The sequence below is a fragment of the Somniosus microcephalus genome, chromosome 29 (genome assembly GCF_052327205.1).
Source record: "Somniosus microcephalus isolate GS21.2 chromosome 29, FLI_Smic_1.0, whole genome shotgun sequence".
Lineage (NCBI taxonomy): Eukaryota > Metazoa > Chordata > Chondrichthyes > Squaliformes > Somniosidae > Somniosus > Somniosus microcephalus.
The window spans coordinates 8472006-8495232 of NC_141015.1; the positions used below are offsets into that span (position 1 = coordinate 8472006).

At 47.3% G+C, this 23227-nt stretch overlaps 1 protein-coding gene across 2 annotated transcripts in view; it reads right to left on the minus strand.

Moving 5' to 3' along the window:
• Window positions 1–2334: 2334 nt before the first annotated feature.
• Window positions 2335–23227, minus strand: part of LOC147098454 (leucine-rich repeat-containing protein 20-like) — a 46879-nt gene continuing 25986 nt past the window's right edge. For both annotated transcript variants that reach the window (XM_085970136.1, XM_085970135.1), the window contains exons 3-5: window positions 9791–9940; window positions 7152–7319; window positions 2335–3075 (exon numbers count right to left, since the gene is read on the minus strand). In XM_085970136.1, coding sequence (XP_085826262.1) covers window positions 2942–3075; window positions 7152–7319; window positions 9791–9940 — 452 coding nt within the window. In that variant the 3' untranslated portion in view covers window positions 2335–2941. The remainder of the gene's footprint in view (window positions 3076–7151; window positions 7320–9790; window positions 9941–23227) is intronic.

Genomic DNA, 23227 nt, shown 5'->3' on the forward strand with positions numbered 1-23227 from the left:
TTTTGAGGTTGTAACTAGCAGAATAGATAAGGGGAACCAGTGGATGTGCTGTATTTGGATTTTCAGAAGGCATTCGATAAGGTGCCACACAAGAAGTTATTGAACAAAATTAGGGCTCCTGGAATTGGGGGTAATATATTAGCATGGATTGAGGATTGATTAACGGACAGAAAACAGAGAGTAGGAATAAACGGGTCATTTTCGGGTTGGCAGGCTGTAACTAGTGGGGTACCACAAAGATCAGTGCTTGGGCCTCAGCTGTTCACAATCTATATCAATGATTTGGATGAAGGGACCAAATGTAATATATCCAAGTTTGCTGATGATACAAAGCTGCAAGGGGATATAGACAGACTAAGTGAGTGGGCAAGAACATGGCAAATGCAATAAAATGTGGAGAAATGTGAAGTTATCCACTTTGGTAGGAAAAATAGAAAAGCAGAGTATTTTTTAAATGGTGAGAGATTGGGAAATGTTGGTGTTCAGAGGGACCTGGGTGTCCTTGTACACGAATCACTGAAAGTTAACATGCAGGTACAGCAAGCAATTAGGAAAGCAAATGGTATGTTGGCCTTTATTACAAGAGGATTTAAGTATAAGAGTAAAGATGTCTTACTGCAATTATATAGGGCCCTGGTGAGACCACACCTGGAGTATTGTGTACAGTTTTGGTCTCCTTACCTAAGGAAGGATATACTTGCCATAGAGGGAGTGCAACGAAGGTTCACCAGACTGGTTCCTGGGATGGGGGGATTGTCCTATGAGGAGAGATTGAGTAGACATGGCCTATATTCTCTAGTATTTAGAAGAAGGAGGGGTGATCTCATTGAAACATACAAAATTCTTACAGGGCTTGACAGGGTAGATGCAGGGAGGATGTTTCCCCTGGCTGGGGAGTCTAGAACCAGGGGTCACAGTTTCAGAATAAGGGGTCGGCCATTTAGGGCTGAGATGAGGAGAAATTTCTTCACTCGGAGGGTGGTGAATCTTTGGAATTCTCTGCCCCAGAGGGCTGTGGAGGCTCAGTCGTTGAGTATAGAGATCGATAGATTTTTGGATATTAAGGGAATCAAGGGAGATGGGGATTGTGCAGGGAAGTGGAGTTGAGGTCGAAGATCAGCCATGATCTCATTGAATGGCGGAGCAGGCTCGAGGGGCCGAATGGCCTCCTACTGCTCCTATTTCTTATGTTCTTATATATCATCCTATTTTTATACTCACTAGCTCGTGGCACCGGGAGTAATCCAGAGATTGCTACCTTTGAAGTCCTGCTTTTTAATCTCTTTCCTAGCTCCCTAAAATCTGCCTGCAGGACCTCATCCCTCCTTCTACCTCTGTTGTTGGTACTTATATGGACAACGACCTCTGGCTGTTCACCCTCCCCCCTCAGAATGTTCTGCAGCCGCTCAGTGACATCCTTGACCCTGGCACCAGAGAGGCAACATACCATCCTGGAATCACGTCTGCGGCCGTAGAAACGCCTCTCTGTTCCCCATCAAATGTCCAAAGATGTGCGGGTTGGGTTGATTGGCTATGATAAATTGACCCTTAGTGTTAGGGGGATTAAATACGTGGGGTTACGGGGATAGGGTGGGATATGTGTTGGTGTAGGGGTTACGGGGATCGGGTGGGATATGTGTCGGTGCAGGCTCGATGGGCCGAAATGGCCTCTATCTGCACTGTGGGGTTTCTGTGATTCTGAAATCCCCTACCACTATTGCTTTCCCGATCTTCCTCTTTCCCCCCTGTACAGCTGAGCCACCCATGGGGCCATGGACTTGGCTCTGGCTGTACTCTCCAGAGGAACCATAGCCCTCACCAGTATATTCCCTGGAATTTAGAACATTAAGGAGTGATCTGATGGAAGTTTTCAAGATATTAAGAGGAACTGATAGGGTAGAGAGAAACTATTTCCGCTGGTTGGGGAGTCTAGGACTAGGGGGCATAGTCTAAAAATTAGAACCAGACCTTTTAGGAGTGAAGTTAGGAAACACTTCTACACACAAAGGGTGGTAGAAGTTTGGAACTCTCTTCTGCAAATGGCAGTTGATGCTGGGTCAATTGTTAATTTTAAACCTGAGATTGATAGATTTATGTTAACCACAGATATTAAGGGATATGGGCCTTAGGCAGGTATATGGAGTTAGGTCACAGATCAGCCATGATCTCATTGAATGGTGGAACAGGCTCGAGGGGCTGAGTGGCCTCCTCCTGTTCCTATGGTCCTAGTTTACACACTGGACACTAGTCTGAACTCACTGCTGGTAAATCAGTAGACACAATCATACAGATCCTCGATAGTCTAACACACCAGCCCATTAGTTCAATCACTGCAATGCTTAATTATAATTTTATTGTAAAGCCATAAACACTAACCGTCATGCAATGACAATTTTACATCAACATTGCAACAGGACACTTAAAGGGGAAGCTCACTCTGGGGGATACTTTTTATTTCAAGTGCTCCCCATTTTACAGTGTAAAAAGTACTTGAATAACGAACTCTTCAGAGTACCAAGCTTACTGGAGAGAAAGCAGATTCCTTTCTGCTGTTTAATATAGTTACATCATAACTCCAAATCATTTATAATCCAAGTACTTTATAATTAATAATTTATAAATCTAAATAGTTTATAATCTAATTGCTTTGTCTCAAAAACCAATTCAAAGATGTCACAATAAACAGAAGACTCTGAAAGAGTTCTGTGCAACCACCAGTCAATTCACGCATTGTTTGAACCATCCAGTCTTCCGAGCACAAGCTGCTGGATTGGCACAGCTGGATCTCCTCACACCAACGCCTTTGGTAAAATGCCAAATTTTGTCACACGCACTCTGAACTCCAGGAAGGTCCAGTTTCTGGTGAAGAGGGAGCAGCCCTCTTGTACAAGCAGCATTGCTCACTCCAGACAAGCTCTGATGTTTAATCCACGTTAACTCTTTATTCAGCAGCAGACAGGAATTCACATTTTAATATGGTCTGCCCAGCTGCCTGGGACTCTCTGCTCAGGGGGTTGGATTTCATATTCAGCGACTTGAGGGAGGCCATAGAGGCGAGGATCTCAACTGGCATCTCTGGAAAACAGAAAGAGATCATCTAACCCTTAGCTTGCAATAAACACCCAATGACCCACAGCACAAATCTGCCAAATTCCTGCCGTGCCAATGCATTCACTGGTCAGTCACTCCAGTGCTGCACGTGAGATCTTGCTGTGCAAAAGTTGGCTCCCACGTTTACCGAAACTAACTTCATAGTAATTCAATGTGAAGCACTTTTGAGTGTATTTGAGACACTATAAGCAACTATATAAATAAAAGTCTTTCTAATTCAGCACTAAAATAGCAATCTTAAACAGAGGCCACAGAATGGCTGGTGTGGGAATTGGAAAATTGTCACACTGATGCCGTAGCTGGTGTGCTTTGGTGATTGAGGCTGACATAGTGGTTGTTGATTAGAGGGAGCTTTACTCTGTATCTAACCCGTGCTGTACCTGCCCTGGGAGTGTTTGATGGGACAGTGTAGAGGGAGCTTTACTCTGTATCTAACCCGTGCTGTACCTGCCCTGGGAGTGTTTGATGGGACAGTGTAGAGGGAGCTTTACTCTGTATCTAACCCGTGCTGCACCTGCCCTGGGAGTGTTTGATGGGACAGTGTAGAGGGAGCTTTACTCTGTATCTAACCCGTGCTGTACCTGCCCTGGGAGTGTTTGATGGGACAGTGTAGAGGGAGCTTTACTCTGTATCTCACCCATGCTGTACCTGCCCTGGGAGTGTTTGATGGGACAGTGTAGAGGGAGCTTTACTCTGTATCTAACCCGTGCTGTACCTGCCCTGGGAGTGTTTGATGGGACAGTGTAAAGGGAGCTTTACTCTGTATCTAACCCGTGCTGTACCTGCCCTGGGAGTGTTTGATGGGACAGTGTAGAGGGAGCTTTACTCCATATCTAACCCGTGCTGTATCTGCCCTGGGAGTGTTTGATGGGACAGTGTAGAGGGAGCTTTACTCTGTATCTAACCCGTGCTGTACCTGCCCTGGGAGCGTTTGATGGGACAGTGTAGAGGGAGCTTTACTCTGTATCTAAGCCGTGCTGTACCTCCCCTGGGAGCGTTTGATGGGACAGTGTAAAGGGAGCTTTACTCTGTATCTAACCCGTGCTGTACCTGCCCTGGGAGCGTTTGATGGGACAGTGTAGAGGGAGCTTTACTCTGTATCTAAGCCGTGCTGTACCTCCCCTGGGAGCGTTTGATGGGACAGTGTAGAGGGAGCTTTACTCTGTATCTAACCCGTGCTGTACCTGCCCTGGGAGCGTTTGATGGGACAGTGTAGAGGGAGCTTTACTCTGTATCTAACCCGTGCTGTACCTGCCCTGGGAGTGTTTGTTGGGACAGTGTAGAGGGAGCTTTACTCTGTATCTAACCCATGCTGTACCTCCCCTGGGAGCGTTTGATGGGACAGTGTAGAGGGAGCTTTACTCTGTATCTAAGCCGTGCTGTTCCTGCCCTGGGAGTGTTTGATGGGACAGTGTAGAGGGAGCTTTACTCTGTATCTAACCCATGCTGTACCTGCCCTGGGAGTGTTTGATGGGGACAGTGTAGAGGGAGCTTTACTCTGTATCTAACCCGTGCTGTACCTGCCCTGGGAGTGTTTGATGGGACAGTGTAGAGGGAGCTTTACTCTGTATCTAACCCGTGCTGTACCTGCCCTGGGAGTGTTTGATGGGGCAGTGTAGAGGGAGCTTTACTCTGTCTCTAACCCGTGCTGTACCTGCCCTGGGGGTGTTTGATGGGGCAGTGTAGAGGGAGCTTTACTCTGTATCTAACCTGTGCTGTACCTGCCCTGCGCGTGTTTGATGGGACAGTGTAGAGGGAGCTTTACTCTGTATCTAACCCATGCTGTACCTGCCCTGGGAGTGTTTGATGGGACAGTGTAGAGGGAGCTTTACTCTGTATCTAACCCATGCTGTACCTGCCCTGGGAGTGTTTGATGGGACAGTGTAGAGGGAGCTTTACTCTGTATCTAACCCGTGCTGTACCTGTCCTGGGAGTGTTTGATGGGACAGTGTAGAGGGAGCTTTACTCTGTATCTAACCCGTGCTGTACCTGCCCTGGGAGTGTTTGATGGGACAGTGTAGAGGGAGCTTTACTCCATATCTAACCCGTGCTGTATCTGCCCTGGGAGTGTTTGATGGGACAGTGTAGAGGGAGCTTTACTCTGTATCTAACCCATGCCCTACCTGCCCTGGGAGTGTTTGATGGGGACAGTGTAGAGGGAGCTTTACTCTGTATCTAACCCGTGCTGTACCTGCCCTGGGAGTGTTTGATGGGACAGTGTAGAGGGAGCTTTACTCTGTATCTAACCCGTGCTGTAGCTGCCCTGGGAGTGTTTGACGGGACAGTGTAGAGGGAGCTTTACTCTGTATCTAACCCATGCTGTACCTGCCCTGGGAGTGTTTGACGGGACAGTGTAGAGGGAGCTTTACTCTGTATCTAACCCATGCTGTACCTGCCCTGGGAGTGTTTGATGGGACAGTGTAGAGGGAGCTTTACTCTGTATCTAACCCGTGCTGTACCTGCCCTGGGAGTGTTTGATGGGACAGTGTAGAGGGAGCTTTACTCTGTATCTAACCCGTGCTGTACCTGCCCTGGGAGTGTTTGATGGGAGAGTGTAGAGGGAGCTTTACTCTGTATCTAACCCATGCTGTACCTGCCCTGGGAGTGTTTGATGGGACAGTGTAGAGGGAGCTTTACTCTGGATCTAACCTGGGCTGTACCTGCCCTAACAACTTGCTGCAAAAAAAAATTCTCCTAATTTCCCCCCTGGATTTTTTGCCAATTATCTTGACTCTGTGTCCTGCCAGTGGAAACAGTGTCTCCCGATCTACTCTGTCAAAACCCCTCATGATTTTGAACACCTCTATTAAATCTCCCCTTAACCTTCTCTGCTCTAAGGAGAACAATCCCAGCTTCTCCAGTGTCTACACTGAAGTCCCTCATCCCTGGTACCATTCTGGTAAATCTCCTCTGCACTCCAGGACTTTGACATCCTTCCTAAACTGTGGTGCCTACTTAATTTTACATTCCAAAGTGCATCACTTCACACTTCTCAGCATTAAATGTCATCTGCCTTGTGTCTGCCCATTTCACCAGTCTGTCTGTGCCCTCCTGAACTCTGCTACTATCCTCCTTACGGTTTATTATATTTCCAAGCTTTGTGTCATCAGCAAACTTTGAAATGATGCCCCCATAACCCAAGTCCAGGTCATTAATATATACCAAAAGGAGCTTTGGTCCCAATACTGACCCTTGGGAAACACCACTGCACACTTCCCTCAAGTCTGAAAAACAACCGTTTGCCACTACTCTCTGTTTTCTGTCCCTTTGCCAATTTCGGACCCATGTTGCCACCGCCCCATCAATCCCATGGGCTTCAATTTCACTAACAAGCCTATTATGTCCTATATCATATTCCCCATAGTTAGTGATGCTTCGAATTCTCCAATTTTGATTTGAATGCTTTGTGCATTCACATACATACCAATTAATCCTGACTCCAGTTCCTTGCCCTTCTACCCCAGTGTTTTTATCTCACTATCTCATAGCCTCTTTCCCTTTCTCATTTGTTCGTACTGTCTCACTATTAAGCCTTCTCCTTCCATTTCAAGTTTTATTTTCCTGCTTTTTTTTCTAGTTCCAAACCTCTACTCCCCCCTCCCCCGCCCCCACCTCTATTCACCTGCTGCACATTGGTGCTATTTTCATTCAGATGAAGGCCTCCCCTCAGAACAGCCTTCCCTTGTTCCAGAACTCGCCCCAATGCCTGAATATGAATCCTTCCCTCCTGTACAAACCCTGCAGCCACACACTGACCTTCCTAATCTTCCTCTCCTTAACCTGCGTGGCACAGAAAGCAACCCGGAGATTACCAGCTCGAGGTCTTACTCTTCAGTCTAGTGCCTAACTCAGCGTGAAACAAATCAGGTAATGCAAGAATGAAACGGGTGGGTAGATGGCGAGAAAGAGGAGGTAAAAAGAGTCCAGTGACCACCTCAAAATACTGAACATGACTGTGGGAGCTGGCCGTGTCTCGGAGAGGTAGTGCTGGTACTGCCAGGCAATTCCGGGTCGATCACCCATTGGACTAAAATACTCACCAGCAATCTCATTCGCCTCCAGATTAATCCTTTCCAGTGTTGTCAGTTCAGTTAGTTGGTGTGGGAAGACAGAGAACTTATTCCTTGCTAAGTTTATGGTTGTCAAGTGCGTCAAAGTCTTGACTTCATCGGGGAGCTGTTTCAGGTAATTGCCTGCGAGGTTTAACTCTGAGGAGAAAGAGTTGTTGAAATACAGTAACTCACAAAATCAGTCCTCTCTAAAGACAAACAATGAATATAGCAAAACCTTCCCTTACGACTGAAGCTCCTTGTGACAAAAATGAAGCTTTTATCTGTCACGGTATTGGCTTCATTCTTCGTCACGGATCATGTGGGGTTAAAACCCAGGACAGAACATGGCTTAGCTTGTGATACAGTGACCCCAGAATTAGGCACTGGAGGCTAGAAATTCAACAATGCTACTAATCCTCACCGGGGCTTCCACCTGTCCTTTGGCCCATATCCCAGAGTGAGGGGGATTCAAATATTTCGGGAGTGTTCAAGGGCCAATGATAGCACTGCTGGGACTCTGCTCTCCCAGGTGGGTGTAAAAGATCCCACGGCACTATTCAAAGAAGAGCAGGGGAGTTCTCCCCAGTGTCCTGGCCAATATTTATCCCTCAACCAACATCACTAATTAAAATAGATGATCTGGTCATTATTACATTGCTATTTGTGGGAGCTTGGCTGCCGTGTTTTCTACATGACAACAGTGACTACACTTCAAAAGTACTTAATTGGTTGTAAAGCACTTTGGGACATCCTGAGGTTGTGAAAGGTGCTACAGAAATGGAAGTTCTTTCTTATAACCAGGCGTCGAACGGTACAGAGGGGTTTCTGTTCGCGATCTTTACCTAAATACTGGGAAGGTATGTCATAGGGAGCGAGGGGTCGCCTATGGCAGTGAAACCCAAAAACATAACTCCTTTTCAACCCAATCTTTCCAAACATCACCAAATTCAAGCAATACATCAAAGAGGGAGCCTTGCCATTGGGACCCTTTTAAAATTCAACCAGTTAAAAAATCAACGCAGGTGTCCCGATGTGGGTAAACGCGACCCCATTGTGGTACTGGGACACAGACCAGCAGGATCTGGATTCAATCTGTACCAAGTTAACTGATCTCAGAGTAGTCATTGGAGCACTAGTGCCCGAAGTGACAATCTGTCAGTGTTCACACTCCTGTGCTGTGAGTGTGAGTGAATATTGGAGGAGGGTTGGATCAAGCACAGGGTGTGATGATGCATGGCTCTCCCATGAAGACTGGCCCCGGAGGGGCTGCTGGAGGATCTGGTCAGTCACCATCTTCAGCGGAGGAAGGGTGGGGGGAATTAATTATACTTTTTTACAAAATCATTCTTGGGATGTGGGCATCGCTGGCAAGGATGGCATTTATTGCCCATCCCTAGTTGCCCTGAGAAGGTGGCGATACAACTGAGTATCTTCAGTGGGCAGTTAAGAGTCAACCATGTTGGTGTGGGACTGGAGTCACATATAGGCCCAGACTGGGTAACGGCAGCAGGTTTTCTTTAAACCTGCAGCAGGTGGACAGCTTTAAGTTCCTCGGAGTCCACATCACGGAAGACCTCTCCTGGTCCCTCAATACCTCCTCTTTGGTGAAGAAGGCCCAGCAGCGCCTATATTTCCTAAGGAGGCTGAAGGGATGTAACCTGTCACCCCTGATCCTCTCTAACTTTTACCGCTGCACAATAGAGAGCATCCTGACGAACTGTATCACAGTGTGGTATGGCAGCTGTAGCTTCTATGACCTGCAGCGGGTAGTCAAAACTGCCCAACGCATTACCGGCACCCGGCTACCGACCATTGAGAACATATACCAGAAACGCTGTTTACGGAGGTCACGGACCATCATCAAAGACCCTACCCACCCCAGCCACAGTCTGTTCGCCCTCCTGCCATCTGGGAGACGCTACAGATGCATTCGCACCCGAACGACCAGATTTAGGAACAGCTTCTTTCCCAGGGCTGTCATCCTACTGAACTCCACAAATAAACTCTAAAGCCTGCACATCTGCCAATGCACTTTATTATGGTTATGTTCATGTTACAAGTCAAATGAATGTTAAATGTCTTAATCTAAATGTACACTCTCGGGAGCCGCAAGCCTACGTTTCGTTGTACTGCACTTGTGCACTAACAATGACAATAAAGTTTATTATTATTATTATTATTATTAATAAAGGACGTTATTGAACCTGTTGGGTTTTTACGACAATCCCACTGCTTCACGGTCATTTTTACTCAAGCCTGCTTATTTTTTAAAAACTGAATTCAAATTCTGAAACAGCCATTTGAACTCCTGTGCCTGAGATCATTAGTCCAGTAACAAAACCACCAGAACATATTTATTGCAGATAATCTTTCATATCATCCCAGTAATTTGGCTTCTGGGAGTAGTTCAAACTTCACTGATTAACAACATCCTGATTAAACTTTTTGTGCGAACTGTTGTTAAAATGCTATTTACAATCTTAGAAGCACACACCGACAATTTTAAAAAAATTGCCAAATTAATGCAGTCGCTGTTGCCAGGGCAGGGATAGTAACATTACCCAGTGCCGACCGGCTGGCCCTCCGGGAATCATTTCTAACACAGAGATAACCTGGGGAACCCTTACCCCGGAGCTGGTTAAAGTTGATCATAAATTCACCGGCGATGGATTTCAGTTCATTGTTTTCCAGTGAAATGAAGTGAATGTTCGCCACCGCATCCCTCATAACTTTGAAGAGTGCAACTGGAAAAGTGGTTAGTTTGCAGTTTGACAGGTCTGGGGAAATGAAAATAACAAATGAATATTGTCAGAGGGAAAACAAAGAATTAGGGAATTTTACAGCACAGAAGGAGGCCATTCAGCCCATCGTACCTGTGCCCTCGCTCTGACAGAGCTCTCCCCTTAGTCCCATTCCTGTGTCCTTTCCCCATTGCCCATTCCTGTGTCCTTTCCTCATTGCTCATTCCTGGGTCCTTTCCCCATTGCCCATTCCCGTGTCCTTTCCCCATTCCTGTGTCCTTTCCCCATTGCCCATTCCTGTGTCCTTTCCCCATTGCCCATTCCTGTGTCCTTTCCCCATTGCCCATTCCTGGGTCCTTTCCCCATTGCCCATTCCCGTGTCCTTTCCCCATTCCCGTGTCCTTTCCCCATTGCCCATTCCCGTGTCCTTTCCCCATTGCCCATTCCTGTGTCCTTTCCCCATTGCCCATTCCTGTGTCCTTTCCCCATTCCTGTGTCCTTTCCCCATTGCCCATTCCTGGGTCCTTTCCCCATTGCCCATTCCTGTGTCCTTTCCCCATTGCCCATTCCTGGGTCCTTTCCCCATTGCCCATTCCTGGGTCCTTTCCCCATTGCCCATTCCTGGGTCCTTTCCCCATTGCCCATTCCCATGTCCTTTCCCCATTCCCGTGTCCTTTCCCCATTGCCCATTCCCGTGTCCTTTCCCCATTGCCCATTCCTGTGTCCTTTCCCCATTGCCCATTCCTGGGTCCTTTCCCCATTGCCCATTCCTGGGTCCTTTCCCCATTCCTGTGTCCTTTCCCCATTGCCCATTCCTGGGTCCTTTCCCCATTGCCCATTCCTGTGTCCTTTCCCCATTGCCCATTCCTGGGTCCTTTCCCCATTGCCCATTCCCGTGTCCTTTCCCCATTCCTGTGTCCTTTCCCCATTGCCCATTCCCGTGTCCTTTCCCCATTCCCGTGTCCTTTCCCCATTGCCCATTCCCGTGTCCTTTCCCCATTGCCCATTCCTGTATCCTTTCCCCATTGCCCATTCCTGTGTCCTTTCCCCATTGCCCATTCCTGGGTCCTTTCCCCATTCCTGTGTCCTTTCCCCATTGCCCATTCCTGGGTCCTTTCCCCATTGCCCATTCCTGTGTCCTTTCCCCATTGCCCATTCCTGGGTCCTTTCCCCATTGCCCATTCCCGTGTCCTTTCCCCATTCCTGTGTCCTTTCCCCATTGCCCATTCCCGTGTCCTTTCCCCATTGCCCATTCCTGGGTCCTTTCCCCATTGCCCATTCCCGTGTCCTTTCCCCATTCCCGTGTCCTTTCCCCATTGCCCATTCCTGTGTCCTTTCCCCATTGCCCATTCCTGTGTCCTTTCCCCATTGCCCATTCCTGTGTCCTTTCCCCATTGCCCATTCCTGTGTCCTTTCCCCATTGCCCATTTCTGTGTCCTTTCCCCATTGCTCTTTTCCAAATATTTATCCACTTCTCTTGCACAAGCTATTCCGATTCTGGTTCCCCCATTATTTCTGATCGGTCATTCCATGTGCTAACAACACTCTCTGTAAATAGATTCTCCTCATCTCTCTCTTCATTCTATTGGTGAAGCTCTTAAACTTATTCTCTTGAGTTATTGACTCACTCACCAGTGGAAATAATTCTTCCCTTCTTACCTTACCAAAACCCCTCATCACTTTGAACACCTTTAGCAAATCTCTTAATCTCTGTTTTAGTAAAAAAATGCCTTAGTTTCTCTCCTTATAACTAAAGCCTCCTGATTGAGTGAATATCCTCTGCACCCTCCCCATGGCTTTGACATCCTTCCTAACTTGGGACATCCAAAACTGGACACAACACTTGAAATGTGGCCTACCAATGATTGTATAATTTTAACATTGCCTCTCTGATTTTATACCTCTATTTATAAACTTCGGATCCCATGTGCTTGATCAATTTGTCCTCCCATATTTAGATTGGTTTATCTGTACCCTTAAGTCTCTCTGCTCTTGTCCTCCTCTTAGTTTGGTCATTTAGTCTGTATCTCCTCTCTTTATTGTTCCTCCTGAAATGTATCACGTCACTTTTCTCTGAATTAAATTTATTCTAACGTCTCTCTGCCCAATCTACTGACCTCTCCGTACTCCGGAAGTCATTCACAATCCTCTCCACATTTACACACACTCTATTTTTCTATCATCTACATATTTTGACATTGTACTCCCAAATTATGTTTGACAAACCTATTGGAGTTCTTTGAGGATGTAACTAGTGGAGTAGACAAAGGGGAACCAGTAGATGTGGTGTATTTGGATTTTCACAAGGCCTTCGATAAGGTCCCACACAAGAGGTTGGTGAACAAAATTAGTGCACATGGAATTGGGGTAATGGTTTGGATTGAGAATTGGTTAACAGACAGAAAACAAAGAGTAGGGATAAATGGGTCTTTTTCAGGATGGCAGGCTGTGACTAGTGGGGTACCGCAAGGATCGGTGCTTGGGCCCCAGCTATTCACAATCTATATCAATGATTTGGATGAGGGACTAAATGTAACATTTCCAAATTTGCTGATGATACAAAGCTAGGTGGCAGTGTCAGTTGTGAAGAGGAAGTGAAGAGGCTTCAAGGGGATCTCGACAGGCTCAGTGAGTGGGCGAGAACATGGCAGATGGAATATAATGTGGATAAATGTGAAGTTAGCCACTTTGGTAGAAAAAACAGAAAGGCAGAGTATTTCCTAAATGGTGAAAGATTGAGGAATGCAGATGCTCAAAGGGACCTGGGTGTCCTTGTACATGAGTCACTGAAAGTGAATGTGCAGGTGCAGCAAGCCATTAGGAAGGCAAATGGTATGCTGGCCTTCATTACAAGAGGATTTGAGTACAGGAGTAAAGAAGTCTTACTCCAATTATATAGGGCCTTGGCGAGACCACACCTGGAGTACTGTGTACAATTTTGGTCTCCTTACCTAAAGAAGGATATACTTGCCATAGAGGGAGTGCAACGAAGGTTCACGAAATTGATTCCTGGTATGGTGGGACTGTCGTATGAGAAGAGTTTGAGTAAACTAGGCCTGTATTCTTGAATTCAGAAGAATGAGAGGGGATCTCATTGAAGCATACAAAATTATTACAGGGCTTGATAGGGTGGATGCTGGGAGAATGCTTCCCTTGGCTGGGGAGTCTAGAACCAGGGGCCACAGCCTCAAGACTGAAATGAGAAGAAATTTCTTCACAGAGAGGGTGGTGAGTCTTTGGAATTCTCTACCCCAGATGGCTGTGGAGGCTCAGTCATGGGGTATATTCAAAACAGAAGTCGATAGATTTCTGACTAGTAAGGATATGGCGCTGGGGCCAGTGAATGGAATTGAGGCAGAAGATCAGCCATGATCTCATTGAATGGCGGAGCAGGCTCGAGGGGCCGAATGGCCGACTCCTGCTCCTATTTCTTATATTCTTAAACACAAATTTGGATTGTGTATATATTGAGAAGAGCAATGGTCCCAACAGTGACCATGGGGGGCTGTTTACATCCCTCCCATCTAAAAAACATCCATTAACCACTACTCTCTGTTTTCTATCCTTTAACCAATTTCCCACCCATACTGTCTATTCCCTTTAATACCTTGTGCTTTCACTTTATCATCAAGCCTCCTCTTCGGGACCTCATCACATCCCTTTTGAAAATCCATATACACAACATCCACTACCTTTCCTTTATCCTTCCTTGACACTTCAGCAGTCAAGGACATTCAGCCTCCGGTCTTCGGGTAAGCATTCTCCAAGGCGGCCTTCGAGACACACGACAACGCAAAATCGTCGAGCAGAAACTGATAGCCAAGTTCCGCACCCATGAGGACGGCCTCAACCGAGATCTTGGGTTCATGTCACGCTACATGTAACCCCACCTGACGCAGGGTCATCCAGGTTCGAGTCGACATTGGCTTGTTCTCTCTACACAGATTTCCAGCAAAAAAAAAAAATGTTTTTTGCCTGTTTTTTTGTTTTTCATACAGACCCCAGCATCTGCAATATTTGACCCCTTGTGACCCCACCTCATTGTTCTTTGATGTAGTGTTTTCCTGACTGACCTGTTTGGACACCATTCACACCTTTGATTGCTGTGATTATCTCTCTGCCGAGGTGTGATAAATGGCAGTTGGAAAGATTACCTGTAAACATCTGACATGATTCTCTGACTATATAAGCTGTGTCTTTATGCATTTCTCCACTTCACCTGACGAAGGAGCAGCGCTCCGAAAGCTTGTGATTTCAAATAAAGCTGTTGGACTATAACCTGGTGTTGTGTGACTTCTTACATTTTTCCTTTATCAACACACTCTGTTAATCAATGCTGGCTGTCCCTAATTAACCCATATCTTTCTGGCTGAATATTAATGTTACCCTGTATTAAGGTGTTCAGAAACTCACCCACTACTGATGTTAGGCTGACTGGTCTGTAGTTACCTGGTTTATCGCTGTCCCTTTTTGAACATGTATTACATTGCCAGCTCTCCAGTCCCTGGCACATGTTTGGTGCTTGTGGTCAGAGCCTCTGCTATTCCCTCTCTGACGTCCCTCAGTATTCCAGGGCCCGGGGCCTTTTCCACTTTGTGTTCCACCAGTTTCCTCAGCGCAACTTCCTTATCTATAGTTACCCTGTCTAATTGCGCCACCTACTCAACAACAACAACTTACATTTATATAACGCCTTTAACATAGTAAAACATCCCGAGGCACTTCACAGGAATGTTACCGAGCCACATGAGGAGATATTAGGGCAGGTGACCAAAAGCTTGGTGAAAGAGGTAGGTTTTAAGGAGTGTCTTAAAGGAGGAAAGAAAGGTAGAGAGGCAGAGAGGTTTAGGGAGGGAATTCCAGAGCCTAGGGCCCAGGCAGCTGAAGGCACGGCCGTCAATGGTGGAGCGATTAAAATTGGGGATACGCAAGTTCCCAGAATTGGAGGAGCGCAGAGATCTTGAAGACTTGTAGGGCTGGAGGAGATTACAGAGATAGGGAGGGGGCAAGGCCATGGAGGGATTTGAAAATAAGGATGAGGATTTTAAAATTGAGGCGTTGTTGGACTGGGAGCCAACGTAAGTCAGCAAGCACAGGGGTGAGTGACGGGTGTATATTTATACACTCAGGGATATACCTGTTTATACACTGTATGAATAGAACTGCGTTTATGTGCTAAACCATAAATGTATTTTGATGCTTTGGCAACATAAGATGTAACTTATCATGCCAATAAAGCGATTTGAATTGTGAATTGTGGGTGAACGGGACTTGGTGCGAGTTAAGGTACGGGCAGCAGAGTTATGGATGAGCACAAGTTTATGTGCACTTGTACACTTTCATTCCCACTACCTCACTCCTCTGTGAAATTCGAGGCAAAGTCCTCATTTAGTATCTCCACCACGCCTTCATTATGAGGAAATTTCCTTCTGTTCCTAATTGGTCCTACTCTTCAGTCTGAGGTTATCACAGAATCACAGAAACCCCACAGTGCAGATAGAGGCCATTTCGGCCCATCGAGCCTGCACCGACACATATCCCACCCAATCCACTGAGTATTATTTACAGTGTGAGACAGCTGGTATTGCTTCTAATCTTGTTACACAAATGTCAGGCGTGACAGTTGGCTGTGCAGTGTGAATAATGATTTAGAGCTAATCATGGACCAGTATCATGACTTGACAACATTTATGTGAGGCCATTGCACTGAAATAAAATGAAACCTGGCACAAGCTTTTCAAACCATCCATGTTTTTTCTGTCAATTACTTCTCCTCTTCTTCCCTTGAAGGGTTTGAGTTTTTGCGGGATACGGTTCCAAGGATGCTGTCTATTCCCTGCTACCCACCCATGTTGCCATGCTCCATGTGTGAGGCCGGAACAGTACGTTAACAGGCTATTCAGCCGTAGGAAGACATCACAACTGAGATTGATCCTGGTCTCATCCGATATCCACTTCCAGGAGAGGTCACTGGATAGTGATCAGGAACAGAAATCCTCTCGCTAACCCAGGGGTGCTGAGATGAACCACTGCATTCCTCCAGTCTCTCGAACTGACTCACCCTGGATCAGGCATGGAACATAGAATTTTACAGCACTGAAGAAGGCCATTCAGCCAATTGTTCTGTGTTGTACTGTGCACAGGTTTGGTCTCCTAACCTAAGCAAAGATATACAGGAAACTTTGTGCTATCCGGCACCGACGGGACCGAGCTGCTGCCGTTCCCTCAAAACTGTCGTACACTCCAGAGCTGATGTTGAAACATACGGAGATTTTCATCTCCGTATGAATCAACAAACCCTGTCGGCAAGCATCTCTGTAGCGTCTCTAGCTGAAGCTGTTGCTTAGCTACAGACGTTGCAGAGCTTGACTGTTCAAAAAAAGAAAAGAAAAGAAACAAAAAGAATAAAAAACGGCTCCTGATTTTTGCCGGTGGCTCGAGCTTGCCGGACGGTTCGCCTCTGGATAAACACAAAGTTTCCTGTACTTGCATTAGACGGAATGCAACAAAGGTTCACTAGACTGATTCCTGGGATGGGGGGATTGTCCTATGCGGAGAGATTGAGGCCTATATTCCCCAGAATTTAGAAGAATGAGAAATGATCTCATTGAAAAATTCTTACAGGGCTTGACAGGGTAGATGCAGGGAGGATGTTTCCCCTGGCTGGGGAGTCTAGAACCAGGGGTCACAGTCTCAGAATAAGGGGCCGGCCATTTAGGTCTGAGATGAGGAGAAATTTCTTCACTCAGAGGGTGGTGAATCTTTGGAATTCTCTACCCCAGAGGGCTGTGGAGGCTCAGTCATTGAGTATATTCAAGACAGAGATCGATAGATTTTTGTATATTAAGGGAATCAAGGGATATGTGGATAATGCGGGAAGGTGGAGTTGAGGTAGAAGATCAGCCATGATCTTATTGAATGGCGGAGCAGGCTTGAAGGGCCGAATGGCCGACTCCTGCTCCTATTTCTTATGTTCTTATGTACCTGTGCCAACTCTCTAAAAGAGCATTGAACTTAGTCCCATTCCCTATCCCAGGGATGTATAAGGTTCCTGCAATAACCAGCTGAGCCATCAGGTGGCTCAAAATATAAGTGCAATGTGCAACATGGTGAGAAAAATAAAAGGAGGCTGAGGTCATGTCTCCGTATAACCCACTCCATGGACAGGTGCTGTGGTGTTGCTGAGCTATTGGAATAGGACTAAGAGCAAAGCTCTTTCAGAGAGCTGGCACAGGTACATAAGAAGATAAGAAATAGGAGCAGGAGTAGGCCATTCGGCCCCTCGAGCCTGCCATTCAATAAGACCATGGCTGATCTGTACCTCAACTCCACTCTCCTGCACTATCCCCATATCCCTTGATTCCCCTCGAGTCCAAAAATCTATCGATTTCTGTCCTGAATATACTCAACGACTGAGCCTCCACAGCCCTCTGGGGTAGAGAATTCCAAAGATTCACCGCCCTCTGAGTGAAGAAATTTCTCCTCATCTCAGTCCTAAATGGCCGACCCCTTATTCTGAGACTGTGACCCCTAAGTCTAGATTCTCCAGCCAGGGGAAACATCCTCCCTGCATCTACCCTGTCAAGCCCTGTTCTTTTGACCTGCTAACTCGGGGTTGGTGTCCTTTGACCTGACACTAAAGGGATAAGTGGAATCCAGTCCAAGGCACCACTGTGAAATCGAGGAAAATACTTGCCTCTCTCTGTTGCAACATTTCTTGGCTCTGTTTTAATCAATATGGCTCGTACTGCTCTGACATTTCCTTTCTTCCTGGAGCAACTACATCCTACACACGCTGCCTCCTCCCGCAGTTCTCACTATGTTCAGATCAAGACACAAAGCAGCATTTCCTATCCTAACTCATTCTTTCCCATTAATGTTTCTCAAAACTTTTTACCTCCCGACTCTTCCTTTGATCCTATAATCTACAGAGTTTAAACACAAGCTGGAAGTTGCCTCGTCACTAGTCCCTGCATCACATCATCTCATCTACACTCTGACCCTTGGTCCTGTCCTGCACTCTGGGCCTCAGCCCTCCACCCTTGGTCCTGCCCATCACTGTGAGCCTCAGCCCTTCACCCTTGGTCCTTGGCCCTATCCTGCACTCTGGGCCTTGACCCTTCACCCTTGGTCCTGTCCTGCACTCTGGGCCTTGACCCTTCACCCTTAGTCCTGTCCTGCACTCTGGGCCTTGACCCTTCACCCTTAGTCCTGTCCTGCACTCTGGGCCTTGACCCTTCACCCTTAGTCCTGTCCTGCACTCTGGGCCTTGACCCTTCACCCTTGGCCCTGTCCTGCACTCTGGGCCTTGACCCTTCACCCTTGGTCCTGTCCTGCACTCTGGGCCTTGACCCTTCACCCTTAGTCCTGTCCTGCACTCTGGGCCTTGACCCTTCACCCTTGGCCCTGTCCTGCACTCTGGGCCTTGACCATTCACCCTTGGCCCGGTCCTGCACTCTGGGCCTTGACCCTTCACCCTTAGTCCTGTCCTGCACTCTGGGCCTTGACCCTTCACCTTTGGCCCTGTCCTGCACTCTGGGCCTTGACCCTTCACCTTTGGCCCTGTCCTGCACTCTGGGCCTCGGCCCTTCACCCTTGGGTTCTTGAAAGGAAGCGGATTTTTGGAACATTAACTTGTGTTTGCTGAAAATAGAACCGAAACCCTCGATTCCAGCTGCAGCCACGACAACGGAGAACCCGGATAATTTTACACTTCTATTTCCAGTGAACAGACTGTGAGGAGCACGGCCAGTTTGGGGCGGGGGAGGGGAGAATGGGAACAAAAAGAGAAAGAATGACAGCAACAGAGCTGGGAGGAAAAGCTCAACGGGAGGTTCACAAACAACAGATTGCAAGAAGGAAACCAAATAGAAAACGGTGCAAAATAGTGGGAGATAGAAAGTACGTCATGAAAATAGGAAGGAATAGAAAGCGCCATGTTTTATAAACTATGGAGAAGGTAGGTACTGAGCTCATGTTCCCCAAGCACCATGGCTTCTGTCACTACTGCACCAAAGTCTGGTCTTTGTTACCATAGAGATGCATCCCACCCAACCTAGGAGGGAGAGAGAGGAGAGGTAGGGAGAAAGAGAGAGGGAGAGAGGATCAGTTTGAATTGGTCATTGATCCACTCCAGGCTATTTCCAAGCATCTCCGGGCAACTCAGTGTTGTCACGAGACATGTTTAGCGTGTCAAAACAGGATAGAAATGGACGCACTGAAGTCAGCACACTTCCCTGTTATGTGGTTCAGTTCAAACTACTTACACCATCAATGTCACCAAAGGTGACAGATCTGTACCCACCAGTACTGTACCCCAGTGTTATACAGTGACAGGCCTGTACCCACCAGTACTGTACCCCAGTGTTATACAGTGACAGACGTGTACCCACCAGTACTGTACCCCAGTGTTATACAGTGACAGACCTGTACCCACCAGTACTGTACCCCAGTGTTACAGTGACAGACCTGTACCCACCAGTACTGTACCCCAGTGTTATACAGCGACAGACCTGTACCCACCAGTACTGTACCCCAGTGTTATACAGTGACAGACCTGTACCCAACAGTACTGTACCCCAGTGTTATACAGTGACAGGCCTGTACCCACCAGTACTGTACCCCAGTGTTATACAGTGACAGGCCTGTACCCACCAGTGCTGTACCCCAGTGTTATACAGTGACAGACCTGTACCCACCAGTACTGTACCCCAGTGTTATACAGTGACAGACCTGTACCCACCAGTACTGTACCCCAGTGTTATACAGTGACAGACCTGTACCCACCAGTACTGTACCCCAGTGTTATACAGTGACAGACCCGTACCCACCAGTACTGTACCCCGTGTTATACAGGGACAGACCTGTACCCACCAGTACTGTACCCAGTGTTATACAGTGACAGACCTGTACACACCAGTACTGTACCCAGTGTTACACAGTGACAGACCTGTACCCACCAGTACTGTTCCCCAGTGTTATACAGTGACAGACCTATACCCACCAGTACTGTACCCATGTTATACAGTGACAGACCTGTACCCACCAGTACTGTACCTGTGTTATACAGTGACAGATCTGTACCCACCAGTACTGTATCCCTGTGTTATACAGTGACAGACCTGTACCCACCAATACTATACCCCAGTGTTATACAGTGACAGACCTGTGCCCCCTAGTACTGTACCCCAGTGTTATACAGTGACAGATCTGTACCCACCAGTGCTATACCCCAGTGTTATACAGTGACAGATCTGTACCCACCAGTACTATACCCCAGTGTGATACAATGACAGACCTGTACCCCCTAGTACTGTACCCCAGTGTTATACAGTGACAGATCTGTACCCACCAGTGCTATACCCCAGTGTTATATAGGGACAGACCTGTACCCACAAGTACGGTACCCCAGTGTTATACAGTGACAGACCTATACCCACCAGTACTATACCCCAGTGTTATACAGTGACAGACCTGTACCCACCAGTACTATACCCCAGTGTTATACAGTGACAGACCTGTACCCGCCAGTACTGTACCCCCGTGTTATACAGGGACAGACCTGTACCCGCCAGTACTGTAACCCCGTGTTATATAGCAACAGACCTGTACCCGCCAGTACTGTACCCCAGTGTTATACAGTGACAGACGTGTACCCACCAGTACTATACCCCAGTATTATACAGGGACAGACCGTACCCACCAGTACGGTACCCCAGTGTTATACAGGGACAGACCTGTACCCACCAGTACTGTACCCCAGTGTTATACAGTGTCAGACCTGTACCCACCAGTACTGTACCCCAGTGTTATACAGTGACAGACCTGTACCTATCAGGACTGCACCCCAGTGTTATACAGGGACAGACCTGTACCCACCAGTACTGTACCCCAGGGTTATACAGTGACAGACCTGTACCCACCAGTACTGTACCCCAGTTATACAGTGACAGACCTGTACCCACCAGTACTATACCCCAGTGTTATACAGTGACAGACCTGTACCCACCAGTACTGTACCCCAGTGTTATAGTGACAGACCTGTACCCACCAGTACTGTATCCCAGTGTTATACAGTGACAGACCTGTACCCATCAGTACTGTACCCCAGTGTTATACAGTGACAGACCTGTCCCCACCAGTACTGTACCCCAGTGTTATACAGTGACAGACCTGTACCCACCAGTACTGTGCCCCAGTGTTATACAGTGACAGACCTGTACCCACCAGTACTGTGCCCCAGTGTTATACAGTGACAGGCCTGTACCCACCAGTACTGTACCCCAGTGTTATACAGTGACAGACCTGTACCCACCAGTACTGTACCCCAGTGTTATACAGTGACAGACCTGTACCCACCAGTACTGTACCCCAGTGTTATACAGTGACAGACCTGTACCCACCAGTACTGTACCCCGTGTTATACAGGGACAGACCTGTACCCACCAGTACTGTACCCAGTGTTATACAGTGACAGACCTGTACCCACCAGTACTGTACCCAGTGTTATACAGTGACAGATCTGTACCCACCAGTACTGTACCCCAGTGTTATACAGTGACAGACCTATACCCACCAGTACTGTACCTATGTTATACAGTGACAGACCTGTACCCACCAGTACTGTACCCCAGTGTTATACAGTGACAGACCTATACCCACCAGTACTGTACCCATGTTATACAGTGACAGACCTGTACCCACCAGTACTGTACCTGTGTTATACAGTGACAGACCTGTACCCCCTAGTACTGTACCCGTGTTATACAGTGACAGATCTGTACCCACCAGTACTGTATCCCTGTGTTATACAGTGACAAACCTGTACCCACCAATACTATACCCCAGTGTTATACAGTGACAGATCTGTACCCACCAGTACTATACCCCAGTGTTATACAGTGACAGACCTGTACCCCCTAGTACTGTACCCCAGTGTTATACAGTGACAGATCTGTACCCACCAGTACGGTACCACAGTGTTATACAGTGACAGACCTGTACCCATCAGTACTGTACCCCAGTGTTATACAGTGACAGACCTGTACCCATCAGTACTGTACCCCAGTGTTATACAGTGACAGACCTGTACCCATCAGTACTGTACCCCAGTGTTATACAGTGACAGACCTGTACCCATCAGTACTGTACCCCAGTGTTATACAGTGACAGACCTGTACCCACCAGTACTGTACCCCAGTGTTATACAGTGACAGACCTGTACCCACCAGTACTGTACCCAGTGTTACACAGTGACAGACCTGTACCCACCAGTACTGTTCCCCAGTGTTATACAGTGACAGACCTATACCCACCAGTACTGTACCCATGTTATACAGTGACAGACCTGTACCCACCAGTACTGTACCTGTGTTATACAGTGACAGATCTGTACCCACCAGTACTGTATCCCTGTGTTATACAGTGACAGACCTGTACCCACCAATACTATACCCCAGTGTTATACAGTGACAGACCTGTGCCCCCTAGTACTGTACCCCAGTGTTATACAGTGACAGATCTGTACCCACCAGTGCTATACCCCAGTGTTATACAGTGACAGATCTGTACCCACCAGTACTATACCCCAGTGTGATACAATGACAGACCTGTACCCCCTAGTACTGTACCCCAGTGTTATACAGTGACAGATCTGTACCCACCAGTGCTATACCCCAGTGTTATATAGGGACAGACCTGTACCCACAAGTACGGTACCCCAGTGTTATACAGTGACAGACCTATACCCACCAGTACTATACCCCAGTGTTATACAGTGACAGACCTGTACCCACCAGTACTATACCCCAGTGTTATACAGTGACAGACCTGTACCCGCCAGTACTGTACCCCTGTGTTATACAGGGACAGACCTGTACCCGCCAGTACTGTAACCCCGTGTTATATAGCAACAGACCTGTACCCGCCAGTACTGTACCCCAGTGTTATACAGTGACAGACGTGTACCCACCAGTACTATACCCCAGTATTATACAGGGACAGACCGTACCCACCAGTACGGTACCCCAGTGTTATACAGGGACAGACCTGTACCCACCAGTACTGTACCCCAGTGTTATACAGTGTCAGACCTGTACCCACCAGTACTGTACCCCAGTGTTATACAGTGACAGACCTGTACCTATCAGGACTGCACCCCAGTGTTATACAGGGACAGACCTGTACCCACCAGTACTGTACCCCAGGGTTATACAGTGACAGACCTGTACCCACCAGTACTGTACCCCAGTTATACAGTGACAGACCTGTACCCACCAGTACTATACCCCAGTGTTATACAGTGACAGACCTGTACCCACCAGT